Consider the following 27493-nt stretch of genomic DNA (forward strand, 5'->3'; position numbering starts at 1 on the left):
AGCACTCACTCCTCTGATTCAGAGTCTAGGCTGCCAGTGCTGAGAAAACACAACATTACAGATAGCTCAGCTTAGATACATACAATGGACCAAATGGACTCCTTCTGTGCTGTAAATCTATTATATCTTGAGATCTGTAAAAATGATTTTCTACTAAATTTGATAATTGTAATGATTAGAGAGCTGTAAAAAGTTATGATACGTTTATTGTCTCAAAATGAAGTAAAATTATAATTTCATATCTTGCTGTTCGGAAATAATTGCACTCAAAGGGCTGTTGTTTTCATTCACCCGGTTCTTTCTCATCTGTTTCTCTCTGCTCTGCTGTCCGTTTCAGCCCTGAGCCAGTCATACATGCATTGATGGCATCTCGCACGATGGGACAGGATGCAAGTCGAGTTTTTGCTTCAGAGACTGAGCAGTTTCTAATTAAAGTGACCACTGCTGTAGGTACAACCTGCATGCGAGACAAACCATCAAAAAAACTTAGAGAGAAATCTCAATAACTTTAGAATATTTTAGATAAGGAAACAACAACAATAGCGCCCTTCACGCAGGGTAGCGGCCCAGAGCACTTGACAGTGGCAGAGCATAGTGATGAGCCAAGGAGGAGGTGAGCGTAGGCACGGTCAAAGAGGAAGGTGTTCAGGCACGATATGAAGATGGGAAAGGAGGAAGCAAGGTGGAGGGATAGAGGAAGAGTGTTCCAGAATTTCGAGGCATAGTAACTGAAGGCATGGCCACCGAGGTAGAAACTGAGGGCACAAGGAACAAACAGGAGGCCAGAGCCATTCAAGTGAAGGCAGCGGGAAGGGGGTTGGGGAGTAAATAGGTCGGAGAGGTAGGGAGGTGCCATCAGGCATTCATGCTCTGGCACCTTCCTATATCTTTGACCTGCTTAGCCCCAACTCAAACAGCCATCAGGCCAACAAGCCTGCTCCTTTTTATAATAGTAATAATCCTTCCATTTTATATCACACCTTATTTCATTTTTAAAGTGACTATATTTTGAAGGGGATTCTGCAGTTAATTTGTGCATAACTATGTCCCACAAACAGGCATGACGTGAATAACAACAACAACAATGGCCAATTTTATTTTCTGTTGGCAAGGATACTGAGAGAATCTCAAAACTCTTCTCTTATCGAATAGTGATATATAATATAATAATAATAATCCTTGCATTTTGATATAGCACTTTTCACATCTTCTAGACTCTCAAAACGCTTCACAGAATAAACTGTAAAGTGAATTGACCGTATATTTGTGGGCGAAACACGGCAGCCAATTATGCATAGCAATGTCCCACAAACAGTCATGGATTTAAAATGACCAATTTATTATTTTTTTGTTTTGGAGGGATTATTATTAGGTGTGTGGAGTAAGGAAACTTGCCCAAGGTTTCGCCCTGCCTGGAATTGAACCCAGGTGTCTCACTTGCAAGGGGAGTGCTCTAACCACTGAGCTACAGGATATAAGATCTTTAATATCAAACAGAACTTGCAGATAGGGCTTTGATTTAACATCTCATCTGATGGACAGTATCTCTGAAAAAGCTGCAAACCTCAGCATTGGAACGTCACTTTGGACTATGTAAGTTCAAAGTCTCAACGTGGGGCTTGAATCCACAACCTTAGATGAGAGAGTGCTACCAATTGCCAAGCTGACACCTGGCTTTTTGATAGTTCTTGACTCCGGCTGTCTGTCTTTTCATCATAACATTCATCTTTATTCTTCAGAAATGCATTCAATTATCTCATAAATTAATTTATGCCATCTGCCTCAACTGCTTTCCCTAATCTATTTATTATTCTTTGGAATATAAATGCTACTTCTCTATTAATATCTAATTTATACTCAAAATTCCTTCTATTTCATCATTTCTGCATAGTGAATAATTTGGTTGGATTAATTTTGTCTTTTTTCATACTCAGAATTCTGAATCCCCTTCTGTAGGAAATTCTTGCTGACGTTCGCTGTCTTAAATCAGTTCATTTGGACCAAATTGTTTCCAGGAAGATTAATACATAAATTACTGTATTCCATGTTTGCAGTCAACAAATTGTAAGCAGCCATACAATGTCAAATGGCAAGGGAGTAAACAATTAACCTCCTACAAGGCACGAGAAAAATTGATAGCAGTCAGACATTTCTCTCTCGTTCACACTCTTTTAGTAATCTTTCAATGCTCTGAGACATTATCCTGTGTGAAGGGTACTACATAAATACATTGTTCTCAATGTTCCTATCTACCTTTTTTGCTCAATAAAGTGCAAGCATTTTAAGTTAAGTGTTTATTTATTACTTTTACCTTGTTCATTGTTGCTGCCCATTGAATGTGTTTCGAAATCTCCACATTTTTTATTTCTTCATTTAATTCATCTGTTTCATAAATTGATTGGAGTAATGCCTCAAAGCATTTTGATTTAGATTGGCCTGTAAACTTCTAGAGGAGATAAAGAAATTAATTTGAAGTAAATCCCATTTGCATTAATTTGTATCTTAAGTACCTGTTGAGACATTTTTGTTTAAATCAGAAAGCTGTCAAATGACAGTGTGTGTGTACAAACATATCCAGCAGACAACAATAAATTCCATTATGTTTATAAGAGTATTGTTTGTATTCTGTACTTTGACGAAATGTACCATTTTATAAAGCTGAATAGATTGTCAGTAAAACTATTTTTTTATATCATGTTTAATTCTTTTAAATACTACTTTTTAAAGTCTGTCTATGTACATATATGATTAAACTTATAACATTAATTTAGCATTCAAAAGTAAAAGCTTTTTTTAATTGGAAAAGGAGTTGGTATGGTTTCTGATAAAAATGTATATTTCTGTCCTTATTTCATGGAAGCTGAAGAGTGATCTTCTGGTGTTTTATTTGCATCACATAACCTTGGTTTGTCTGAGCTTGATCATTTGCACCTACTTTATCAGTGCCCGCTGAACAATAAGCTCAGAAGAAGCGAAACCAAGTGCAGCTGAAATTAGTAGTAACTGAGAAAGGGGTTACTAATGTCATTCAATGGAATAATAATATACAATTCTTGCATTTGATATTGCACATTACCACATAATAGAAATTGCTTCACAGGATGGACTGTAAAGTGTAGATATGCCAGATATTCGGTAAATTTGTGACAACTGTCAAGTAGCTCCAATATACAACCAGCATAGGGACAAAAACTGTTGAGTGGTTGCCACAAAATACTTAATCTCAGAAGTTATTTTATTTCCAGTTGTCAAAACAAATACTGGCGAGCGAGAGGACATTGTAATTCTAGGGGAGCTGCTGGAGCACAATTTATTAAAAAGAAATCCTGCAATATCCTTTTGAAAACAAAATCTTCTTTACAGCATCTCCTACCTGTAGAAGTGACAAGGCCCGCCCAAAGAGTTTGCTGTTACTGACTCTGAGATCAATCATGTGATTGTAGTAGACTTTGCCTTTCAAAACATGTGCCCCTGTGCTTATTGCATTCAGTACCCACTTCGTACTCAATTCATACTGAAACCTCTGTGTAAAGTAAGAACAAAGTAGTTAATAAGATCATCACATAAACTTGGATGTTAATAGTATCAATGGTATAAGTTTGATAAGGCCACAACCCTCGTTTCAGATTTAGCCTGTGAGTGAGTAATCAAGATGTGGGAAAGTCAGTGTGTGTGTGTGAGAGAAGAATATGAAAGGTATGAGATAATGGATGTATGAGAGAGAGAGTATGAATGGTGTGAGAAAGAGTGTGTGTGGAGGTGGGAGGGAAAGAGAGAAAAGAGCGTGAGTATGAAAGATATGAGAAAGTGAGTGTGTGAGAGAGAAAGAGAAGAGTGAGTAGGAAAGGTGTGAGCAAGTGAGTGGATGAGAACAGGAGACAGAGGGAATTGGAAAAATAGGGAGAGCGAGCTTGAAAGATGTGGCAAAAGGGAGATATGGAGGAAGGAGTGAGGTCCCCCTCATTGCTCATTCTGGCACTTCCCACTTGTTCATAATAATGTGTTCGAGATAAGTAATTAATAGCAACATGTTGCTATTACCTGAATGTAGCTTCCTTGATCCTCAGAGAGCAGTTTTGGCCAAGTGACATTTATTGCAACAGAAAATATTTCCTCCAGTTGTTGCTGCAAATTAACAGATACGTTGTATAAAAAANTACGTTTGGTGCAAATTTGCTGCCAAACAACAGAGAGGCAAGCGTGATTGTTCAGGTATGATGCTATTATAACAGGAAGAAATGTTAACATTTTACCCAGATAAATTTATAAGTCAAAACAGTCGTTTTATGACTAATGTTTTATTAACATTTCCTCAATAAACACAGTACAATATGTATTTCACCTTGAAATGTCTTTATTGTTTTGTTAGCTGTGTAATTAATTTATGAAATCGTAGTTACCTTTTCGCATTCTCTTATATTTATGATACTGAAACATCAAATTCCATTTTATCTAACTGCTCCAATATCACCTACTTTCCTGAAGTAGAAAAATAAATTACAATAAATTATTTTAATGTATTGTGTTCCATAACCCTCATTAGACTAGTGAACCTTTAATCTCACTTCTTTGTCATCTTTGTAATCTACCAGAACACTTTTCAATACCAAACTCTCTATTTATGGATCACCCTTGTGGAGTCCTGTAGCTCAGTGGTTAGAGCGCTTGCTTTGCAAGTGAGAGACCTGGGTTTGATTTTTGGCAGGGCGAAACCTTGGGCAAGTTTCCTTATTCCACATGCCTGATAATAATTTCTCAAGAAATAAACCCAATAATAAATTGGTCATTTCATTCCATGACTGTTTGTGGGACACTGCTATGTGCAATTGGCTGCTGTGTTTCGCCCACAAATATACAGTCAATTCACATTACAGTCTATTCTGTGAAGCTCTTTGAGATGTCTAGAAAACGTGAAAAGTGCTATATCAAATGCAAGGATTATTATTATTATTGTTGACATTGAAAAACCCTTCCAATCTAGCCGTGACTACCATTAAGTTTATCCAGTATTGAAAGCGCTCTAGGTAAGATACTACCCTGTGCGAAGAGTGCTATATAAATGGAAATTGTTGTTTTTGTAACAACTTGCTGTAATCCTTGCCTTTCTACACAGGCAACACATTCTGTTATTTACTTCTGGTCCATTCACCAGTCATTGCATTTTTTAAAAAAACTATGGGGGCTGTTTTCAGCAATGTATATTGTGGTGCAATCTATACCATGACCGGCACTATCTCCATCTCTCCAAAAAAATGCTAATACATTTAGGCTTTATTTTACTTCACTTGCATATGTTTTGGTTTGGCAGAAGTAATTATGGCTTTGCTACTTTCCAGATTTCATTCCAGTCACCTTGACTGATTGCTAATTCCACACTAGATTCTCAGTGCCAGACATTTTTCTTTGAAAAAAATTGGAAGCTAGATCATTTTTAATCAGTCAGTTTGTTTGTCGTAGTTGTCCCTTTAATCAATTCAGCAAACTGGTTTCTCTTTGCATTATCAGCAACAGTTCCACCCATCCTTGCATGCCAGCTGTTACTTGAAGAAATTGCTTCATTGACAAGCTTAATGTATGCCTTTGTTCAAAAAGGTGACGAGTTACCCTGACCATTTAATGTAATTTATTCAATTCCTCACAAGTATCTACATGCTCAGGGACCCATTGGCACAATGTTTTTATATCCAAATTAGAGAAAGCTGATTATTTGTTCAGTAATTGATTCACGTATTTGGACTAAGTCAGTGTGGAACATTATGTTATTTGACATAAAATATTCTAAATGTACCTGTTGCAACAGATTTCTTACAATTTTTAAGTATATTGGGTCATTCTACTCATTTGCTGCTTCACAATTCAATCAAACTTGAGTAAAATAATATGTCCCCACATCTGGTAGATCAAATTCTTCCTCAATTTTTTTTAGCATCTGACCTCCTCGATAGCCAGGTTGTGTATGTTAGAAGCCTCTCCCTGCCTGTACACGTCTAAATTTGTTCTGCTTCTTCTTTCTCAGGGTGAAACCGAACTGGAACATTAGCCAGTGATTGTAAACGTGGCACACCTTATGAGGAAGAAATACTTCAACTCAGTACAAACTTTACTAAGTTGTAAAAATGTACTTGTTGTGAGAATCATGAAGCGACAATAATAAGACCACAGTACTGGTTCATCGGATACCAGCCCAACTCTGGTGACCATTTTGTATTAAATGTTAGATTGCCCTCAATTGTGGAAAATTCTTAAAATTTATTTTAATTTAGAAGCTAATCTTCCACAGTGCTTAAAAGGAACTGTTGAGGGGAAATTCCACTTGGGTCTAGGTAAACACTATTTTTGTAGCATTTTAGAGTGTCCTGAATTTAGAAAATTATTGAATTCAGCCTTAACTTTGAAAACAGTTTTCTGTAGTTCTTAAAATAATTTACAAAAAACTAGCTTCAAAATTAATGCTGTATTTAGAAAATTTCCCAAATTCTGGACGCTCTGAAATATTACATAAATGGAATAATTCCATACCCAGGTGGAATTTCTTCCCACAGAATTGGACTAAGTATTTTCTATAAATGCATATTTTTGTTGCTGTTGAACAGGCAGACCTGACTTTGGTTTAACAACTCATCTGAAGACAATGCCGCCAAGCCCTCATTGGAATGTGAACCTAGAATATGAGCTCATGTCCCAACGCAAGGCTTTAACCCACAACTTTCTGACTCAGAGGCGAATGTGTTACACACTGAGCCAGGCTGACACTACACTGACTGGATAATTCCTATGGGTAACATTAATCAAGTCAATTGTTAGGGGGAGACCTTATTTGAATAAACCAAACTGCTATTTTAACACAGCTCTTCTTTTAACAATTGTGGGGAAGCTGATCATTTTAGGAAAAGGAGTTCAGTTACCTTGAAAATAGATTTAGTTTGGCATTTGGAGAGATACGGCCATCCAACAATTGTAATTTGTTGTTGTGTTGTTTGAGGCAATGCTTTTGTGTTTGCATTTTGGCTTGTAGCACTTTAAATTGAAGTAGGTGTTAGTTTGTAACTTAAAAGCAATGAAAAACTATCGTTAGTAGGCATTTCATTCAATCATGGGTACCTTTGGACGTACTGTATGCATATCACTTTGTTACATAGGAATCCTTTTTGAATGTCTTTTAATGCATTAAGGTGCTTTAGTAGGCAAAAAGCATATTTCTCACTCATGATCTTTCCTCATGTTTTTATTGTACACAGAACACCATGACATGATAGATTTGCAACATGTTTACTTACTGGCACCTGATGTTCTGTTGTTGAATGCCACATTGCATACAAGTTGGTGGTTGATGCCTTCACCTGCCATGCGATTTTCTCAATCTCCTTGAGGTCATCTTATTCAGAAAACACAAAGAATAGAAGGGGCATCATAACATTGGGGTTGAAAAATGCTCAAATTGATAAAATAATTTTCCTAGGACATCACCATTGGGAAAACATTCCTCAGTTACTGACACAAAGCTACGTTTTCAGCATTGAATCCCATCTGTGGCACATGAACTTGTGAGACTTCCACTTTGAGGAGATTTGGATTGGGAGATGCTTGCAAGTCAATGTGATAAAGTAGTTTACCTGGTGGAAACACAGTTTACATGGCAAGGCACTTGAGAAAGGTCTCTTTCCTCTATAATCCCATTATAAAGGCAGACTGTTGTGTCTGAGTCAGAAGGTTGTGGGTTAAAGTCCCTCAGAACTTGGAATCATATAGTTTAAATTGACACTCCAATGCAGTTGTCGGAGGTCCTGTCCTTGTAATGAGACATAAAACTGAGGTCCCATTTGTCTGTTCAGGTGACTGTTAAAGATCTCAAGGGACTATTCAAAAAGAGAAGGGAGTTTCTCTCGGTGTCTTGGCCAACAATCCCCCATGTAAAATTGGTGAATTACTCCATGGCTGTTTGTGGGATATTGCTTCGCGCAACTAGCTGCTACATTTCACCCACAAAACACACAGTTACTCCACTTTACAGTATATTCTGTGAAGCGCTTTGAGACGTTTCAATGACATGATAAGGTACTACATCAAATGCAAGAATTATTATGATCATTATAATTATTATTAATAATAAACAAAGCAGTAAATATGTGAAGAAATTTGTTAATTACCATCTAAAGTAAAGATGAAGACAACAGTATCATTCTCTTGAATCGTGGGAAGCACGGTCTTTAGAAAATATTCATGTGAGATGGCAAATTCTGGTCCCTAAATTTGGAATAAAATGCATACCTTGACCAAAAATTCTGAATACAGTATGTCATATAAATAAAAATAGACACTAAGTGCAAATATTTCTCTTTATCGATATTCCAATATTAAATTTCCTGTACTCCAAAAAGTCAGAATAGGCGATTCAAAGGGAGTGAGAGCCCTAGACTCGAAGGAATTATATAACCACATGATACAAGCAACTCTACCTTTCACATAAATTTCAAGTTAATGCTAAGAATAGAATAAGAATTGCTCGAAAAATAAATGAGAGTCTCTTGAATATATCTGACACAATATTCATTGCAATTTTTGAAAAACATTCGTTATAATCCAATTGTTGAAGAAACTTCTTGCTTGTTTAAATTCCCTGTATCTAAAACTGAAATGTAATTTATAAATCGGAACCACCTACCAATGACGATAGGTCTCCATTGTTGTTTGCCATTTCCTCAAAGCCATTGTTTACAAAACCACGCACGTGACTGGAATCTGCATTGGGGATGAAGTTGAAAAAGAACACATTTTATAATCAATTATTATTATTTATTAAATCATCTGCATTAGGCCAGTAGACATACTCAAAAGTCTATTGACAATAATTTGATTTTATACAGCAAGATAAAGAGTCTCCAAACCAAATTATTGAGAAATCTACCTACATCTGATTTCTGATTGTATGGAGTCTGCATTCTCACTCCAGGGAGATACTCCCTGTTTACCTAATCTCAGAGGCTTTAGGCACAGGTTGACAAGAGTATCCCAGGGTTTGGGCTCTCCAGTGTTGCGCTGGGGATCTCCTGGTCTGTCCAATGTGAAGGGCGCTATACAAGTGTAATTTGTTGTTGTTGCTGTTTAAATAGCTAGAATTGCGCATCTTATCACTGGCAAGGTTCCCACTGCTTATCCAGCATGGACCACCATATCATTTACTGCTTTGAATTGCAGGATTAGCAAGCACCAGAAATCTCAGTCCACCTGATATATCTGTTTCTCCAAGTCCTGTTAATGAGGCAGCCAGTTATTAACAATGCCCATAGTGTTACCTGGCTCAGGAACCAGATTGCCCAAAAGCACTACGAAAGATTGACTTGATTCCAATCTTCTAATAATAATAATAATAATTCTTTAATTTGATGTAGCACCTTATCACATCTTGGAGACGTCTCAAAGCACTTCATAGAATATACTGTAAAGTGAATTTACTGTACATCTTGAAACATGGCAGCCAATTGCACACAGCAGTATTCTACTGACAGTCATGGATTGAGTGACCAAATTATTATTACTTGAACAAAAACATTTTTTGAATGGATTATTACACCCGGGAAAGAGATTCCCAAATTGACTAACAACCGGGGTTCCTACTTACTGCTAGGTTAAACAGAGGCATGTAGAGTAAGGGAACTAATGTCACCTTGGAGCCACTTCAAGTTGAAAGAGCCCCAACCCAAAGAGAATAGTTACTGACAACAGCATCTGACATCAGCAGATGAGAGCCCTTGATAGATCGACGTAGGTACCACAAATTCCTTGCAAGCTGCAAGGTGAGTAGTGTGACTCAGCATGAAAGTTATGAGAGCATTGTTATGATCCTTCTGCCCACAGCCTGAACACCCCCCTATTCACTGAGCAACAATTCCTCTTGCTGCTGACTCGATTACAAGGTGGGTCCTAAGCCATGGGTATATGAATGTGTGTTCACAAACTTAAATTTAGGTAACTTTAGGTAACACCTTCCAGAAGATATCATTCCAAGCTTCAGAATTTCCTCAGCAGCAAATGGATAATTGTTTCAATTGAAAGGGTTGTCGGTGGGATGAATTTCCAAATCTGCGAGCTCTCACATTTCACAATTTTCAAATCAAGAAGTGGTTTAATGTTTTTCTTTCGGAAATTGTGAAGGTGAGGAGGAAAGGGATTACACAAATCTCTCAGGCTAACATCATCACTTACTAGCACTGATGACTGACTCATTGTGATTGATTTTCAGTAAGGAACCCATGGTTTACTGCTCTAAGGAAGAGAGGTTGATGAGGAAAGAAATAACACGGATGACTCAGAGTTAATCTGTTATGAGGAGTGACGCCTGATTAATTTCTTTCAGTAATCCACGTTCTGAACCTCGTCAGGGCATAGCACTAAAGTGAAAAACATACTATTACTCCGACTGCTTTATTAATGCTACTGCATGGAACTTCAAGCAAGTCCAGGTGTCCTCCCAATGTGAATAGCAATGTATAAATGTAAATTATATTGTAAACTGTAATATCACTTCAATATTTTTAATTAAACCAGGCTCAAATAATAAATGCCACTATTTCATTTTGTATTGGCACATTCTGATTCTGTCCCATTCCAGGAAAATGTTAGCAGTGCAGTTTCAACACTGATCTGTGCACCTCCACTTTACTCTCATCATGCATGTTGATGCTTATTTTGGATGAATGGATAATAAGGTGTCTTGAAAGATGCTGCTATTTTAGCTGTGCTTAACTGAGCCTGCATAAAACTCCCCAGTGCAATAGTACTGCATTGTTTTTGGGTTGCTACATTAAGTAAACTTAATGAAGAGCAGGAGAACTTAATTTTAATTTAATACAGTAAACCTTCACTACAACATTGGTATAGCATAGCCCTATATCGGTTAGAAATAGATTGTGTTTTAAATTGTTCTGTCGATATTTCCAACACTGCAAGCTCAAAATTCCACCTAGCCTAAGCTTGTAAGGCATTGTATCTTAATACGTGCTAAATTATGGAAAATTCTTAAATTCTTACCAAATTTGGAAGCCAGATTTTTGCTTCTGACTTCCAAAGTAAGACTGAATTTAAAATTTCAATTCTGTGCAACCTCAAATTCTAAGAGTATGTAGAAGTTGGACTCTATTTCTTTATGCATTAAAAACAACTTGCATTTTGGTGTGCCTTATCAGATCAGAACATCTCAAAAATAATTACTCTTAAGTGTGGGATTTCCTTCATTCACCAAAAGTGGCAGCCATTTGTGCCAGCAAAATCCCAGAAACATCTATGAGGCAAATGATCAATTGATCTACGTGACTGAAGGTCTGACCTTTCTCTTTCTGAATAGTGTCATGGGATCTTTAATGTCCACCTGACTGAGAAGACGGAACCTTGGATTAATTTCTCACAAAAAATGCAGCACTCTGAGCAATGCAGCTTTCAACGACAACAACTTGCATTTATATAGCATCCCGGAACACTTCACAGTGGCAGAGTCTGACAATGAGCCAGGGAGAGAGGGAGGGCGGAGGTGACCGTAAGCACGATCAAAAAGAAAATCTTTAGGCGGGATTTGAAGGTGGGGAGTGAGGGGACAATGCAGAGGGATTGAGGTAGGGAGTTCCAGAGTTTTGGGGCTTAGTGGCTGAAGGTACGGCCGCCAATGGAGGAACAGAGGGCACGAGGGACAAATAGGTGGCCGAGAGGAGGCAGTGGATGGTGGAGTGAGGGGTAAGCAGGTTGGATAGCTAGGGAGGTGCGAGGGATTGAAATGATTTGAAAACGGGAGAGTGGATCTTGAAATCGATCCATTCAGTGTTTGGGAGCCACCGGAGCCTGGCAAGTACTGGTGGTACGGAATTTCATGCAGGTGAGTATCTGTGCGACGGAGTTTTAAGTTAATTGGATTTTATGTATGGCGGAGTTGGGGAGACCAGCAAGGAGGGCAAGGAGGGAATAGTCCAGAGAGGAGGGAACATGTAGATGAGGAAAAAGAAGGGGGCCAAGGATGGAGCCTTGGAGTACCCTGCGGGTGACCGGGTGGGGGCAACAGGAAAATTCTCAGTAAAGCATTTAAATATTAACTTAGATTGTATTGAATTCAGATTGATGGTTTCTCTTGTGTTAAACAGAACAATAGAATCCCACTTACCTGCTCCAAACGTTGGCACACATTCACTGGCATCAATGATTCCAATAATTCCAAGTGACTTCCAGCCAATGTAATATATATGGCTATTCTTTTGCAAGCTGAGTGGAAATAATCCCAACAATATGGTAAATATGTTTCCAGCACATGTAAACAATACATTCAACTCTGCATCTGAGGTCTCCTGTCTGTTCAGTGCTTTGGGACATCCTCCAGATGTGAAAGGAGCTATACAAATGTAATTTGTTGTTGTTGTTGTTGTTCTGGTATTGTGAAAGTTTACAAGTTTCCCTTGTTTGAAAGCAATCACTGAATACCAAGATGGTTGTATCATAGATACAAACAGTTCAGTCTACAACATGAAGATCATGTGTGACCCAGGAAATAAACTGTCCCACAAAAAGATGAACATATCCATGGTGATTTAAGTGTCTAGAAATAGCAGTTTGTATTCCAGCCTTGCACTTTATTGCAGTTTTAGTAGAATGTAATCCAATAAACACCAGCTTTCATTTTCATAGAATAATTACAACACAGGACACCATTCAACCCATTGTGCATTGGAATTGTTGATGCAAGTGTATTTTCTGCTGCTTGCTCGCCCACTGAAGTTAACAACTCTAATCTCATTACTGTTTCTTTTGTTTGCAAATTATTTTATTATTTTTCTCTTTTCTACTGTTGGTCCCACGACCCCTACACCCCGCTGACTCGGAGGGTAAAGATAAAGACTGATATCAAAAACTGATGAACCTTCAGTGCATTTCAAATAGCTCCTGTTTTATTTCAAATTTGAGATAAAAATAGAAATAGAAAAATAGAAACTATTTTATCACTCCTTCTATCATGCCAATGAATCCTGTTCCATTCGGAAACTTCCTATTTTATGTTTTGTATCTTCTTGGCATTCCTGAGTCCTTGTCCTCTCTTGCTGATATTTCTGTCAAGGTTTTCCTTGTGTTTCTATTTGCTACTATAAGTAGTTCTCAGCCTTCCCATTTCTTTTGCTGCCACTAGTTTTGTTCACAAGGATTTTGTTCATGTGTTTGTCTCTATTCTCATTTGAGCTGCACTCACACTCACACTGGCATCACCAGTAGCTTGTTGTTTCCCTATATACCTCAGCCACCAGATCTCTAAGCTTGCCTTCATAGGGGGTTGGATGAAAGTAAAGGTGTCTCACATACACACACCATTTTCTCTATTGGTTCACGTGTCCTCCTTTGCCTGTACTCGTCTCATGTCCTAAGTCATTCTTTTGCATTACTGTCGATGGTAAAGTTGGTATCTCACTATCCAGTCTTCCAATGAAGGTTGGCAGTCCATTTGGCTTTATGGGTCTACTTTGGAGTCAGGAGTGATGGGAGGTACAGTCATGGAACATTCAATAAATTATGGTATTGACACGGGGGAATGTTCAATAATGTGAGAATTAACATACCCTTGCAATGTTCACCCACATACTTCTTTAAATATCTGCCGTTGGGGGGCCTTGTAAGCAGAATTTACTTGGAACTGAGCTATCCCAACTTCTCAATACTGTATTGTCTCCTACTTGGAAGCATGATATACAGTCAATTCAATTTACAATATATTCTGTGACGTGTTTTGAGACGTCTCGAAGACATGATAAGGATAACAATAAAGATATCTTGTTCCTTTGAGATATCAAATGTAAGGATTATTATTATTATTATGATCATTGCAGCTGGCTACATCTGTTATCTAGAACTCATGTAAAGTAATGTATCGTTCGGAAGACATCCCATAGACATTAATACTGGAGAAATTTACTGTGAAGAACTATGGATTTACCTTGCGCCTGCGTGTTTCACCAAAGTAGCGATCTTTGTGCTGTGTGAATAGATATTTTTGTGCACTTGTTCATAACTTTTCAGCATGTCTAGCAGGCACCTGTAAATTTACAAGCAACACAACTGATTTTTGTTCAGTTTTATCAGAGGTGGGCGAAAACTATGACAGTGTGATGTGTTAATTATCATTGATTGTAATTTTTACATCCTTGATGAATATGGTTATGAAGGGATAACAAAACTAGTAGATAAAGACCAGCAGATAAAAAGATTAGTAAATAACAAGACTGTGGGTGCCCCTCCCTGATTCAGTTACAATGATTGGGCTGGAAGCCAGCCCACGTAGCCATTGGACTTTCTGGTTAGCAGATCTTGAGGATGGCAATGGAGTTCTCGTTTGTGAGAAAGTGGCTTAACTCAATTTTTTCTATTGACAAAACATTGTTACAACATATCATTAGTCGGGCAAACTTGACCTTTCTCATGATGGTCTAAACCAGTAGTGGTCAACCATTTGGGTGGGGGGGGGGGGGGGGGGCGGTGAGCCAAACAGTTTCCACATCAGTATCCAGTCTTCAACAGGAAATTATGAATCATTGAAATTTTCTTCCTTCTTTTCTTTAAACTGACTGATGAGTGGTCAGAGTTACTTTGCTTTGATGTTTCCTCCCTACTAAAGAATATCCATTTCTCATTCCTTTGAGATTGAACACCTGCAAATGGGAGCTGTGGAAGGGATTCCTGTTAGAGATGTAACACAAATGGGTTGATTGGGATCTCCGTAAAGAGGAGGTACTATGGTATTTTATGGAAGAAAATCCATATGAACATACCTATCTGTGATGCTACTGTTGTCTGACACAGCTTTATGGGCAGTCAGGAGAATGGTCTCCAGGAGAATCTTGGTGGTGCTTCCACCTTTCATTCGCGATGACCCAGCAATGGCTTCGGGCTGAAAGATTGTAACTCCATATAAGTTACACAATAATAATAATAATAATAATAGGTACATTCTGCTGACACAGGAACTTCTCAAAAGTCTTGCAATCCTGCAGCCTTATTCGTGCAATTATGCTTTTGTTAAAAAAAGAATCAAGTATGTTGCAGTTCTGGGATAAATGTCCTCAATTAATTTTTCATGATCCTGCAGAGGAATGAGTGCATTAAATGTGCATTGTGGAGAATTAAAATAAATGTTAAACTGCCTTTATGTTCAAAATTAGTGCTGGAGTTTCTAACACTTGCTTTTGTGTCCTAAATTCGATGGGAAATTTGTATGCCAACATTGACTTTTGTACAAATAATTAGTTAAATGATGCGGTGCACCCAGAAGCATGATATTTCCAAATATAAATTACGTTTAATGGTTCGACGATTGAATATTAGATGAATATATTTGTCTATTTGAGGGATTCTTTTGCTGCATTCTTTTACTGTCATTTAATTTGTTTTAACATTAACATCTAGGAACGTCTTAGGTCTGAAATTATACCTACTCTCAACCTGGGAGACCATTTTGTCATAACATTTTTGATTGCGCAATAAGATCACAAGAAGAAGGCCCTTCGGGCCATCCAATCTCATCACCTCCTCATATAATTGATTATTTCTACAAAAGTTAACATAAGCATATACATTTTCCATAGAAATTAGGGTATGAAAGCAATTGCTGGCAATTCTGACACTAAGTTTGAATATAGACAGTTTAACATTTTTTGAAATTGTTAACTAACGCCCACACTACCGCCCCGCTACCACTGCACTGAATATTATGAAAAAATCAGTCTTAGTTTGAAAGCGTTTTGTTCACAATTCTTGAAAAGCACCGGCTGAATTGAAGAATTTACACAATTCTGCAAGACATTACATTCTAAGACAATACGGTCTGACAAGCTAAGACTGGGTGGGATTTTGAGCCTGAGATTGTAGTGGGATATAGACATCTGTGATTCTAGTCACTTAATAGCATTTAGGCCCAGTGAACTACTACTTCACACAAGATGACAATACCTGGTACCTAGCATATAATCACTGCTGGGTGTTCTCTATTCTCTGCATAATAACTCATGTAATTATGAGTCTCAAATATTTTATTTTAGGTGAAAGATGCTATATGAACACAATTTATTGTAACAGGAATTAGCGTGGTGGAAGAATGGTCAGCAATGACTTCATTGAACGAGTACAACTTTAATTAGTCTAGCTCCATTATAAGATGGTAGTTAGAAAATTAGACCGCGTCATAATGGAGCGCATTACAGCGTGGCCACTCGTGCTTACTTCCGGGATGTTACTACTGGCATCACTGAATCCTGTTGGTTTTCCGTGACCTGAGTAGGAATCTGGCCAGTCAGCACTGATTCCTCCTTACCACTATTTCTAGGGTTGCATGACACTTTGGGTCCACTGTGATTCTATGTTGTATCCGGGCCTTGTTATACTGAGACACTCTATAACAGTTCTGCACTGTAAAAGTAACTGGGCCTCATGATTGAGATCTCATTGCTAGAGATGTCAGCAAGTTAACTGCTTCAAGGCGTTATTTACTTTACTAAATAATACCTTTTCTAGTCATATAAAGTTACTGTTCAGAAACTAATTGAATAAACACTCACACCAATAGCAGGGTTGATGATGTATCCCTTGTGCAAATCATGCAGTTTCTGAATTCTTTCTGCCACTTGTTGGAAAGTCGAGTGCCATCCTTCTATATTGTCGGATCTTCAATGCATGGTTAGACAATACACTGATTACTGAATACTCCATGCTGAATCTTGCAAACATTTCATCTTACATCCATGCTTAAGAGCCATTTGAATGCCTGTTGCTCAAACATGAAATAGGTAACTGTGCGATTATTGTTCTTGCGAAACAAAACAAAACAATTTCCATCACCATGGTGAATTTAGACCAAATAATACTTTTTTTAACAGAACCCACATCAGTGTTTTTCACCTGCTCATAGGGTGTTATAATAATAATCCTTGCATTTGATATAGCGCTTTTCACGTCTTCTAGATGTCTCAAAGCTCTTCACAGAATATACTGTAAAGTGAATTGACTGTTGAGTTGAGACTTTCCCTCTCACAGAGGCTTGCTCTATGTGCTTGAGTCCTGATGTGGGTTTGAACCACAACCTTCTGAGGCAGAGGGATAGGGTACTTAGAATGAAACAAACTGTAAATAGCATAAAAGTTGTTTTTAAGCAGAACCAGCTCTTGCATTAATTATTCCTGAATGGAGCCGCCCACACTTTAAAAAATAAGACTAGAAAAACACTATAGACGAGAGGAGAGTGAGTCATCAAATCTATAAAGAGTATGATGGCTGTTTGATACTAAATGTGCAAAATTCTGTAAATGAATCTATTTACTGAAACAAGAACAAATGGCTTATAATTGTATATCTCATCAAATGCAATCGAATGATGTGCAATTGTTTAGTAATGCTAAGGGAAATTTCAGGACAGATACCAGGAAGTTTTTTTTACATAGAGGGTAATCAACGACTGGAACAGGTTGCCAGAAAGGGTGGTAGCGGCTAGGACACTGGACTCATTTAAGAAGCAGTTTAATGCTGTGATAAGGGAATGTCAGAATGGGTGCTCTGGAGGGATGAGATTGGATGTGCTGAACAGTCTTCTTCATTCCAACCAATCTTGTGAACTTGTGATCTTGTTTATTTTGGCTAAGACGATACTCCTTACCTTGCCATGTTAACTGGGTTGAAGCCAACCAGAACAGGAGTGAACTTGTCCAATTTATTGATGCAGAGATCAAGCTGGCCAGCAACAAATGGAGCCTAAAGGCAAGAAACAGCTTTCTGTGCAACTTTAAACCAAATATAGCCAACACAATAGTTAAGCTGCTCATATAACATGGGGTGATGATTGTGAAAATCTTATCCATATACCCACAACAGAAACATTCCTGTAATCAATTTTTAATGTTATTACATATTTGTGTAAAGTTCCATCGGTAGCAGAAAGGAGTAACTAAGTAGATCTCCTTTAAAACCTGCTTTGTTATAAAGCGGGTTCAGTTCTAGTTCTAATAATAATAATCCTCCAAAAAACCAAACAATAATAAATTGGTTATTTTCAATCCACGACTGTCTGTGGGACATTGCTGTGCGCAATTGGCTGCCGCGTTCGCCCACAAATATACAGTCAATTCACTTTACAGTATATTCTGTGAAGCACTTTGGGACTTCTAGAACACGTGAAAAGCGCTATATCAAATGCAAGGATTATTATTATTATTATTCTGGGAGGGGGCAGCGTGAATTTTGTTGGCAGTCAAATTGCAAATAAAATTATTATTTTTATAATTATTTTAAATACATGTTATATATTTAATTTTATAGACAGAGCGGCTATAGGAAACACTCATAAAGTGAAATAATAAAGGAATGTCATTATACTTACCGATAACCCACATGAAATCCCAATGAATAATACTTTTTTTTTCCCTTGTGAAATCTATAAAATAAATAAAACATTTTCTTAACTTAAATAAATTACTGCTGTCATGCAGCTGATTTTAGAAATATTTCTGTTGATGAAAATCCATCATAAGGGCCTGGCTTTCAAAAGCAGCTGCACTCTGGACCTATAAAAAAAAGCACAAATCTACTGGGAAAGTCCAGACTTCCATTTAAAAATATGCCATTACTGAAAAGGCTGATTTCTGACAAAATTGCGCATTGTAAATTGCCTTTGAGAATTGCACATGTTCTATATGTCAACCCTCTCTGATATACAGCCTTTGAAAGAATGCTACCTTCCTCTGTGCTCAGTATGCTTTCTCACCCCTCTTGTGAACTTGAATGATGCAATGGTGGAACCATCGGTTAGTGAGAAGGGATCTGTGGGCAGGAAGATGGTGGCAATAGGCAATACTTTCATACATTTTGTGCTGAGTTATGTTCTTCATCAGGAAGCTCGCAGGGATTTCTTGGTACCTGCTATCCACCAAGTGACGGCTCAAACCCATGCTTGTTGGATGTCAAATACCTAAATAGTGACTATCTTCGGTGGGGGGGGGGGGGAGGGGGAGAGGTAAGTGGGGTATCTATTGGTGCTGAACTGCTGACTGTTAGAATCAAGCCTACCCTCGGTGGTCCAGTCCTGACTCAGGCGGATCTGCAGTATTCCAGGGCACTGCTCATTACAGCTGATCACTCATTGGTAGGACTTGGAATGGCAGATCAATCACTGGGGGAAGGGATTTCTCCAACTCAGCTCCTGTTAATCCTGTAAGCCAAAGTGCTAACAGGAATGGTCCTAGCTGAAGAAGCAGAGGGAAAGCTCGCCAGGTGATTACTTTCGTGGCAAGCTATGTAGTCTTAGTTGATTCGACTCCACCCTTACACTCTGGGGTTCTTGGTTGGCCTTGGCTCTTACCAATCTGCGCTTATTACTCTCAGGAATTAAGTAAGCAGGATATGTCCCTACAGCTGGAGAATGCACATTCCATTCCAATAAATATCTCAAGAATTTCCATGTATAGGAGGAATGATTGGAACTCTCAGTTTGGTTTGAATTGGTGATGTGATGACATTGGGTTTCCGCATGGGTATACCCTCATAACAGTTATCACTGGGACATCTCTAGGTGAAGCATATGCAAAAGAGATCACTTTTGTTGAGTAATATTTGGTTTGAGCTCCTGCAACTTTTTAATTATTTTTCATTGTTTTATGCCCTTCCGAATCAAAATGTGATAATTATACATGGTTTTAATTATCGCATCACATACTGCATTTTTCACCCTAATAATGTATAGATGCAACTCTCACCTTTTCCAACATTTCTATTCCTAACTCTGGATTGTCCTCCGGCAGTTCTTGAGATGTCATGAGTGCCCTGTAGATCAACCAATAACCGAATAAGATCTTGTTTGGGAATAACTTTTTCAAATACAAATGCCAGATTTCAATGTCCATACTTACTTGTCTCCTCCTGCAATAGTATAGCAGTAGCTTGCTTTTTTGGACTGTCCTTTCAGCAAGTTGTTGAAGGAAGACTGGACCAATAAAAAAAAATGGATTTTGACCACTTCCAAACAATTCTACCATTCAATTTATATCTTGCCAGATGTCTTTAGTATAATAATAATAAAAAATAACACCTTTTAATTTGTAATGTTGAATCATTTTGAATCTCTCCAGATGACACACTATAGGTGACTGAGTAAGATCCTTGCATTTGATATAAGGGAGCCGTATCACGTTATTGAGACTTCTCAAAGCGCTTCACAGAAGATATTGTAAAGAACATTGTGCATTTTGTGGGCAAAATCTGCTTCTCTCTAACACTAATTTTCTCATTTAACCCACATTTTCTACAAATGTGCATGCTAGGACCCTTGTACAATGAATGTCCCAATTTACCTACAGCAATAACAACTTACATTTATATAGTGTTATTCACTTGGGGTAACATCATGGTATGATTTTTGGGGACAGGAGAAGGGAGAGGGAAAGTTGGCCATAAATGTGTTCAAAGAGATAGGAATTGAGATGGGACGTAAATACAAAAAGGGAGCAACAGGAAATGAGAGAGAGGGAGTTCCAGAGAGGTTGGCAGTAAAGGTTTGGCCACACAAAAATACAGTTTGCTGAGCAGAGGAATTGGGTAGAAGATCTGACAGATAAGGAGTGGTTGGATTTGTAAGTGAGGGTGAGGAACTTGAAATTGATCCACTGAGAGAATGGAAACTAAAAGGAAAACAACAGTTGATGCTATGTCTTATACGGTGCTAGTTACTAAATAGCCCAATAGAGGGCAGACATGTATGTAAATATGTATAGATACATATAGATATACGCAAACAAAGTTAACTGATGAGATTAGTGGTGGTAAATACATACAGCAAGTAGAAATGCTAATCTTCCTGAAGTTCCACATCCACTTAGCACAATGAGATTGTCATCAGGTTCCTGAAAACATTCAGAATGAATTTAGGATTACAAATGCATTAATCTCTCCATGCTGTTCAAACATCTCAAATCAAAAAAACTCTCTACATCTTCACTCTACATCACATCAGTAAGATCTTTATAGCTGATAATAATTGCATCAGTCATAACTAAAGTAAGACTTTATTCTTTGAGAGGCTCATTTTGAAGGTTACAATCACTGCTGTTTTATTTAGGTGCTGAAGCTCTGCACTTCCAACAGGTGGACCCATTGCTCGATAGGTAGGCATATGTATCCGAGCTTTGGGCAGGAGGAAAATGCCAATCCACTGATGCATTTTTTTCTGAGCTGTGCTGCTCATCAGGAAGCTCACAAGGAGTTCCTAATACCTGGCATCCATTTAGTGAGTGCTCAAAACTAAGGAACAACTACTGTAGTAGTGTTACTGCTTGGGGCAATGGTAAGTCCCAAGTAGCATAACTACTACAGTAGTTGTTCCTCAATCATAACAGCTCACCTTCCCCCTCCTCCTCTTCTGTGCCCATTACCACATCATCTGGGTCCCAGACACACCTTTTCTCTCTCTAGTCTGTCTGTTTTGTTGCAATTCCCCCTCCCCCCTTGTTTTGCATCATTAACACCTCTTTATCCCATCATCCCCTGTCCTCTACCCCACTTTCTCCTTAGTCTTCCTTGCCCTGCCTCCCCCTTCTCTGTTAGTCTTTCAAAGTCTCTCCCTTCTAATATGCCCCAGTTCTAACGAAGGGTCGTGGACCCAAAACGTTGACTCACTTTCCTTTCTCCATAGAAGCTACCTGACCTGCTGAGTGTTCTCAGCAACTTCTGTTTTTGTCTCTTTGATTCTGAGCTGGTTCCAAGGTGACATGCCTAGCAATGGACTATCAGAATCAAGTCAATCCTTTGGGATAGTCTCTTTAGTCCAGTTGCTGAGCCAGGCCGGTTGTCAGGAAGAATTGGAGTGACAGACTGGTCAATGGAGGTAGACATTCTTCCAACTTGCAAGATTAGCTTCAACAACAACAACAACAAAATTACATTTGTATAGTGCCTTTCACGTCGGGAGGACATCCCAAGGCGCTGGACAGTCAATGCTTTGGGCAGAGGAGTGTTTCACACAGAGAAGCACATTGAAGCAATGTTTTGGAGAATCACCATGTTGTGCAATTGGAGTAAAATGACATTGATTTGCATCTCCACTCTTCACATACTGAATTATCATCCTGTGGTGCTATGTGGGCTCATATCTAACTGTCTCTCACAGAACACTAGTAGTAAATTTTGGAGTGGCTTTGGGAACAGGGTGACTGGCCATTCTTCTGGTCATGGATTGATCTGGTGTGGCATTGGCTTACAATGTTTCCAGGACCAAGGGGAAGAATTCCACTCATTATTCAGTGAGCAAAAGGGATAGTAGGATTCTTTCCAATCTGCTGCTCATGGACCTGCAAGCCAATGCCCTAATGGTACTTTGGTCCCAGCTTAGCAAGTGACAAGAATCTTACCAGAGCTTAGTACAGATAAACTGTGTGTTTTTAGTGAGTTTAATTCCAGAACCCAACAAGTATTCTGGGGTCACTAGTGGTTTGCTTTATGTCAATCTTTGATTGCAAGTGAGATTTGCTCAGGGGAGAGATTGAAAACTGGCAAACAGAAACTGCTGTGAGTTCTCGGTCATTGGAATGGAAGAATGAAGACTCATGCTAAAATGCCGCAAAACTTTTGTAAAAGCCTGCGGTGTCCTCCTAACATGAAAGGCGCTCTCCAAATGTAATTTGTTGTTGATGTTTGTTGTATTTGTGCATGACACTGTGCCCTGTCTGTGTGAGTGAACAGGAACCTACCTCAGGCTTGCTCAAGGCCTCTGTCAATGCTCCCTTTTATAAGATTCAGGGAGCTATAAAATAATCTGACTAGTTCTCCATTATTTACTGCCTGCACTGTTGAGCATCATCAAATCCCCAGTGAAGCCTGCTCCCTCCGCCATTGTCTGGAATTTCTCCTCGGCTCTGTCCTCGGTCCTCTCCTCTTCAACCTGTACACGCTTCCTCTTGGTGACATCATCCGCAGACATGGGGTCAGCTTCCACATATACGCGAATGATACCCAACTCTATCTCTTGGCCTCCGCCCTTGATCCCAGGACCACTGATGTCCTGACAGACTACCTGTCAGGCATCGAGACCTGGATGAGAGACAATTTTCTACAGTTGAACATCAGAAAGACCGAGGCTCTCCTGAGTAGCTTGTGTGAGCGCCTCCACACCTCAGGCACCGGCAGCATCAGCATCCAAGGATACACACTCCACCTCACCAAGCCAGTCAGGAACCTAGGAATTTTGTTCGACCCTCAATTGTCCTTTCTCCCCCACATCCATGCCATGACTCATATGCTCTCCTGCACCAGGCTCCGTGACCCCATGACACCCACCCTCACTTTGCTCCACTGGCTCCTCCTCCCTCTAGAGGATCAAGTTCAAAATTCTCATCCTCACCTTCAAGACCCTCCATGGCCTTGCCCCCTCCTACCTCCTCGACCTGCTATCCCCTTATCAACCTGTCCGCTCCCTCCACTCAGTAGGCTCCAGCCTGCTTCATGTCCCCCACCCGGCCCACCCCACCATCGGTGGTCGGGCCTACAGTTTTTATGCCCCCACCCTCTGGAACTCCATCCCACATTCCCTTCGCCTCACTCCCTCCCTTGCCTCCTTGCCTCAAGACCCTCCTCTTTGACTGTGCTTTCAGCCACCCTCCTACCCTCTCTGCCCTCCACCCTCCCTGATCCCAGATGTATTGTATTACACTGTGTGAGTGCACGTTCTCGATCAGAATACAACAAGAACAACAAAATGACATTTGTTTAGTGCCTTTCACATTGGGAGGACATCCCAAGGCGCTGGACAGACAGAGTTAAGGACCCGAGCTGAGGGTCAGGGTGGGGGAGGGTGGAGGACAGGGGGGGAAGCAGGGAGATTGAAAGCACGGTCAAAGAGGAGGGTCTTGAGGTGGGACTTGAAGGTGGCGAGGGAGGGGGCGAGATGGAGGGACTGCGGGATGGAGTTCCAGAGGGTGGGTGCAGAGTGGCGGAAGGCCTGCCTGCTGATAGTGGGGCAATTAAGGCGGGGGATGTGAAACAGGCCGGAGCCCGCTGAGCAGAGGAAGCGAACAGGATGGTAGGGGGTTAGGAGGTTGGAGAGGTAGGGGCTGCAAGACCATGGAGGTCTTTGAAGGTGAGTACCAGGATCTTGAATTGTATCCACTGTGTGACGGGAAGCCAGTGGAGTTGGGCAAGGATGGGGTTGATAGGGTCACAGAGCCTAGTGAGGGAGAGAACACAGGCTGCAGAGTTCTGGATGATCTGCACCCTGTGGATGGAGGAGTTGGGGAGGCCGACAAGCAGTGAGTTTGCATAGTCGAGCCTCGATATAAAGAAAGTGTGTATGAGGGTCTCGGCGGCCTGCGGTGTGAGACAGTGCCGGAGCTGGGCGACGTTGTGGAGGTGGGGGATGGTAGAGCGGGTCATGGTGCAGATGTGGGGTAGAAAGGCTAGTTGAGGGTCAAACAAGACCCCAAGATTTCAGACTGGCTTAGCAAGGTGGAGTGTGCAACCATGATGGTAATGCTGTCAGCACCTGAGGTGAGGAGGTGCTGACGGGAGCCAATCAGAAGAGTCTCGTGCAATGAATTATTGCAACGTCTTTATGATACATGTTCTCTGCCACACTGAAAGCTTATTTAAGAAAATGCAAATTTGTTTTGCTGAAGGTCATAAGAAGATCATTTAGATATGGACTGTACCTTCAGGAGCTCTTGTGCCTTTTTGGCAACGTCTGCCATTGCTTTTAAAATAGATTTACTATACAGTCTCTGTGAATAAAACAAAAGACATATTGATTAGTTGCCACTTGCAATAAGATGTTTTGAAGGAAAAGCAATTGTCACAAGTGCAAGTTGGATATGCTCTGTTTTTGTTACCCATAGCAACGTTATCGTCAGACTTGAAATCATAAATATTTAAAGGTTCCTCAAACTTATAAACCAGCCTTGGTAGGAAAACTACCTTCTGGACACCTCCTGACTTGCCCTATGCTTTGACATATGTACAATGTGTGTGAGGTTGGCTCAATTGATACCACAGTCACCTCTGAGTCAGAAGATTGGAGTTCAAGCCCTACTTCAGAACTTTGAACTCATGTAGTCAAAGCTAATACTTTGTGTAGTGCATTGTTGGAGGCGCTTTCTTTCGGGTGAGATGTTAAACCGAAGCTCCGACTACCTGGTCAGGTGCACGTTAAAGATCCCAAAGCACTATTCGAAGAGAGAACATATATCCTTCTTATAGTGCGGAGACCAGAATTGGACACACTGCTCCAAATATGGTCCAACCAAGCTTTTGTATAAAACCTTCCCTCCTTCCCTCCCATCTCAATTTGTATTTTTAATTGAACACCGCAAAAGAGATAAGGAATACATTTACCTTGTAATTACTGATCCTTTCATCCTCCTCCTGAAATATTTCAGCATCACATTCTTTTAAAAATTGAACGATCTGAAAAGGATCTGAGGTATCTATATTTTTTGTGATGGGGTTGGATTGCTCTGTGATGGGGAATGCTGTCTCATATCCTGGAAGCTGTAACAAAAGAATTGCTGCACATCACCATGTGTATGGCCTAGTTTCATTGTGAGAAGAAAATACATTAATTCATGAACAATGCAATGGCAGCAATTATGCTTCTAGACAAACCAAATCGACAAGCTTCAGGATGTCATTTTCCTTTGAATTTGGTAACAGAAATTCTGAGGTCTGAAATTCCAATTGTCTCAGCCTGAAAGATCCTTTTATTGTAAAATTTCAGAACACGCAGAATTGTAGAAAAATCTTACATTCTGTCATAGTTTGGAAGAACTTTTGTTCAGAAAACTAGCTTCCAAATTAAAACCAATGGAACTTTCTGGAAAATGTGGTCATCAAGCGAAGGCAGAAATTGACTGTGCTATTTTGCTTTCCTGTGGTTGAATACAATAATAACAACAACCACTTACACTTACATAATGCCCTCCATGCAGGGTAGTGTTTCAGAGTGCTTAACAGTGGCCGAGCCCGATTCCGAGCCAGAATACTTGGGCTTGAATCACATCCTCGCCAGATTCAAATGATATGGTTTGATAAGGTTAGAATAAATAGGCTGTTCCCACTTGTTGGGGAGTCGATAACCAGGGAACACAAGGAAAAGATAGCGACTGGGGATCTAAAAAGAGAATTTAAGAGGAACTACTTCAAACAGAGGTAAAGAGAATGTGGAACTCACTGCCCAAAACGGTGGTTGAGTGAATAGTATAAATACATTTAAGACGAAGCTAGATATACACATGAAGGAGAAGGGAATAAAAAGGTGTGGGAGTGATGGAGACTCAAGGCGATTATGAACACTGACATGGAATAGTTCTGTGCTATGCAATCTAGGTAAATCTACGTAATTAGTCTTAGCTACGGTTTCAGATGTGAAAAATCAAAAGTGTGTAATTCTACGATCACATTTCCCAATTTAACCTTATATTGCTCAGTTACTGTCTGCATGACACTATTGGTAAAATTTGAAGATCATTTGCTATTTGAAGAACCTTTAACAAACAGGACTCGGAAAAGTGCCCTGAACTCAAAGAGAAAAAGCCACACAATGGCACTGACCATGTAAACAGGACTTAACAAAAGATGAGAAGTCACAAGTTTGAGGCACTTACCTCCCATTTTCCTGGCTGTGGTGTTTCAGCATTAAGGGTATAATTTTTATTGCTATTCATCCTTTTTATTTCTGAAGAAGAATGTGATTTAGCTGAAGTGCAAAATTCAAATGAATATGCACACACAAAGAAAGAAACAAAGAAATAAACAAAGCATGTGTACTTGCATGGAGGCTGGCTTGGAATTTGATCGTTCTGATCTACCAAATCACCAAAATCCTAGAAACAGCTGCATATTCCAGTGGGATCAAATTCCTACTGTAATGATTAATCATAATAGTTACACATTAACCCACTAAGGAGTGCTGTGCATGGACAGCAGTTGAGTTTTGTGACAACAAAATAACATTTACAAGATCACTAGATTGGTTTGGATGAAGAAGGCCCTTCGGCCCATCTGATCTCATCTCTCCAGAACACCCTCCTTACCACCCTTACATTACTGTATCAAACTGTTGATAAATTAGTCCACTGTCTTGTCCTCAATCACCCTTCTTGGCAACCTGTTCCAATTGTTAATTATCCTCTTGGTAAAGAAGCACTTCCTGATATCTCTCCTGAAATTGCCCTTTGCAACTCTAAATCTACGTCACCTTTGACTAGACTTCCAGTCATCTTTCTCCTCCCAACCCCTCAGCTCCCACCAGCTCAGGTGCTCATCCAGCACTGTGAAGCATTTTGAGTCATCCTCCTGATCTGAAAGACACTATATAAATGTTAATTATATTGTATCTTAAAGTATTGTTCTGGGTTTACTTTTTCAATCCCATTTAAAATGTTGTACACCCTTATAACATCCCTTTTGAGACACCTTCTCTCAAGAATATGTATTTTATTATTGTGTGTTACTAATC

General features: G+C 39.5%; 1 protein-coding gene across 1 annotated transcript; it reads right to left on the bottom strand.

The window, feature by feature from the left end:
- Positions 1-188: 188 nt before the first annotated feature.
- On the bottom strand, positions 189-26948 carry gckr (glucokinase (hexokinase 4) regulator). Its single transcript, XM_007903257.2, has 19 exons — positions 26640-26948; positions 25372-25527; positions 24693-24761; positions 20829-20897; positions 19908-19981; positions 19755-19821; positions 18383-18436; positions 17663-17757; positions 16572-16677; positions 14790-14908; positions 13958-14056; positions 12146-12243; positions 8663-8739; positions 8148-8244; positions 7278-7375; positions 4042-4125; positions 3374-3523; positions 2312-2446; positions 189-457 (listed from the first exon to the last, which is right to left on the bottom strand). The coding sequence occupies exons 1-19, from the start codon at positions 26697-26699 to the stop codon at positions 284-286; spliced, it is 1881 nt and encodes a 626-aa protein (XP_007901448.1). The 5' UTR covers positions 26700-26948; the 3' UTR covers positions 189-283.
- Between the last annotated feature and the right edge of the window lie 545 nt (positions 26949-27493).

The sequence above is a fragment of the Callorhinchus milii genome, unplaced genomic scaffold (genome assembly GCF_018977255.1).
Source record: "Callorhinchus milii isolate IMCB2004 unplaced genomic scaffold, IMCB_Cmil_1.0 Scaffold3, whole genome shotgun sequence".
Classification (NCBI taxonomy): Eukaryota; Metazoa; Chordata; class Chondrichthyes; order Chimaeriformes; family Callorhinchidae; genus Callorhinchus; species Callorhinchus milii.

What these genes read in the sequence shown, in the direction of transcription:
- gckr (XM_007903257.2), bottom strand. Translation starts at nt 26,699, where the DNA reads ATGAATAGCAATAAAAATTATACCCTTAATGCTGAAACACCACAGCCA. An exon ending in GATTAGCATTTCTACTTGCT is followed by an intron (nt 19,982 to 20,828) that starts GTATGTATTTAC and finishes TTATTGGTCCAG; the next exon opens with TCTTCCTTCAACAACTTGCT. An exon ending in ATCAAGGAAGCTACATTCAG is followed by an intron (nt 3,524 to 4,041) that starts GTAATAGCAACA and finishes TACTTTACACAG; the next exon opens with AGGTTTCAGTATGAATTGAG.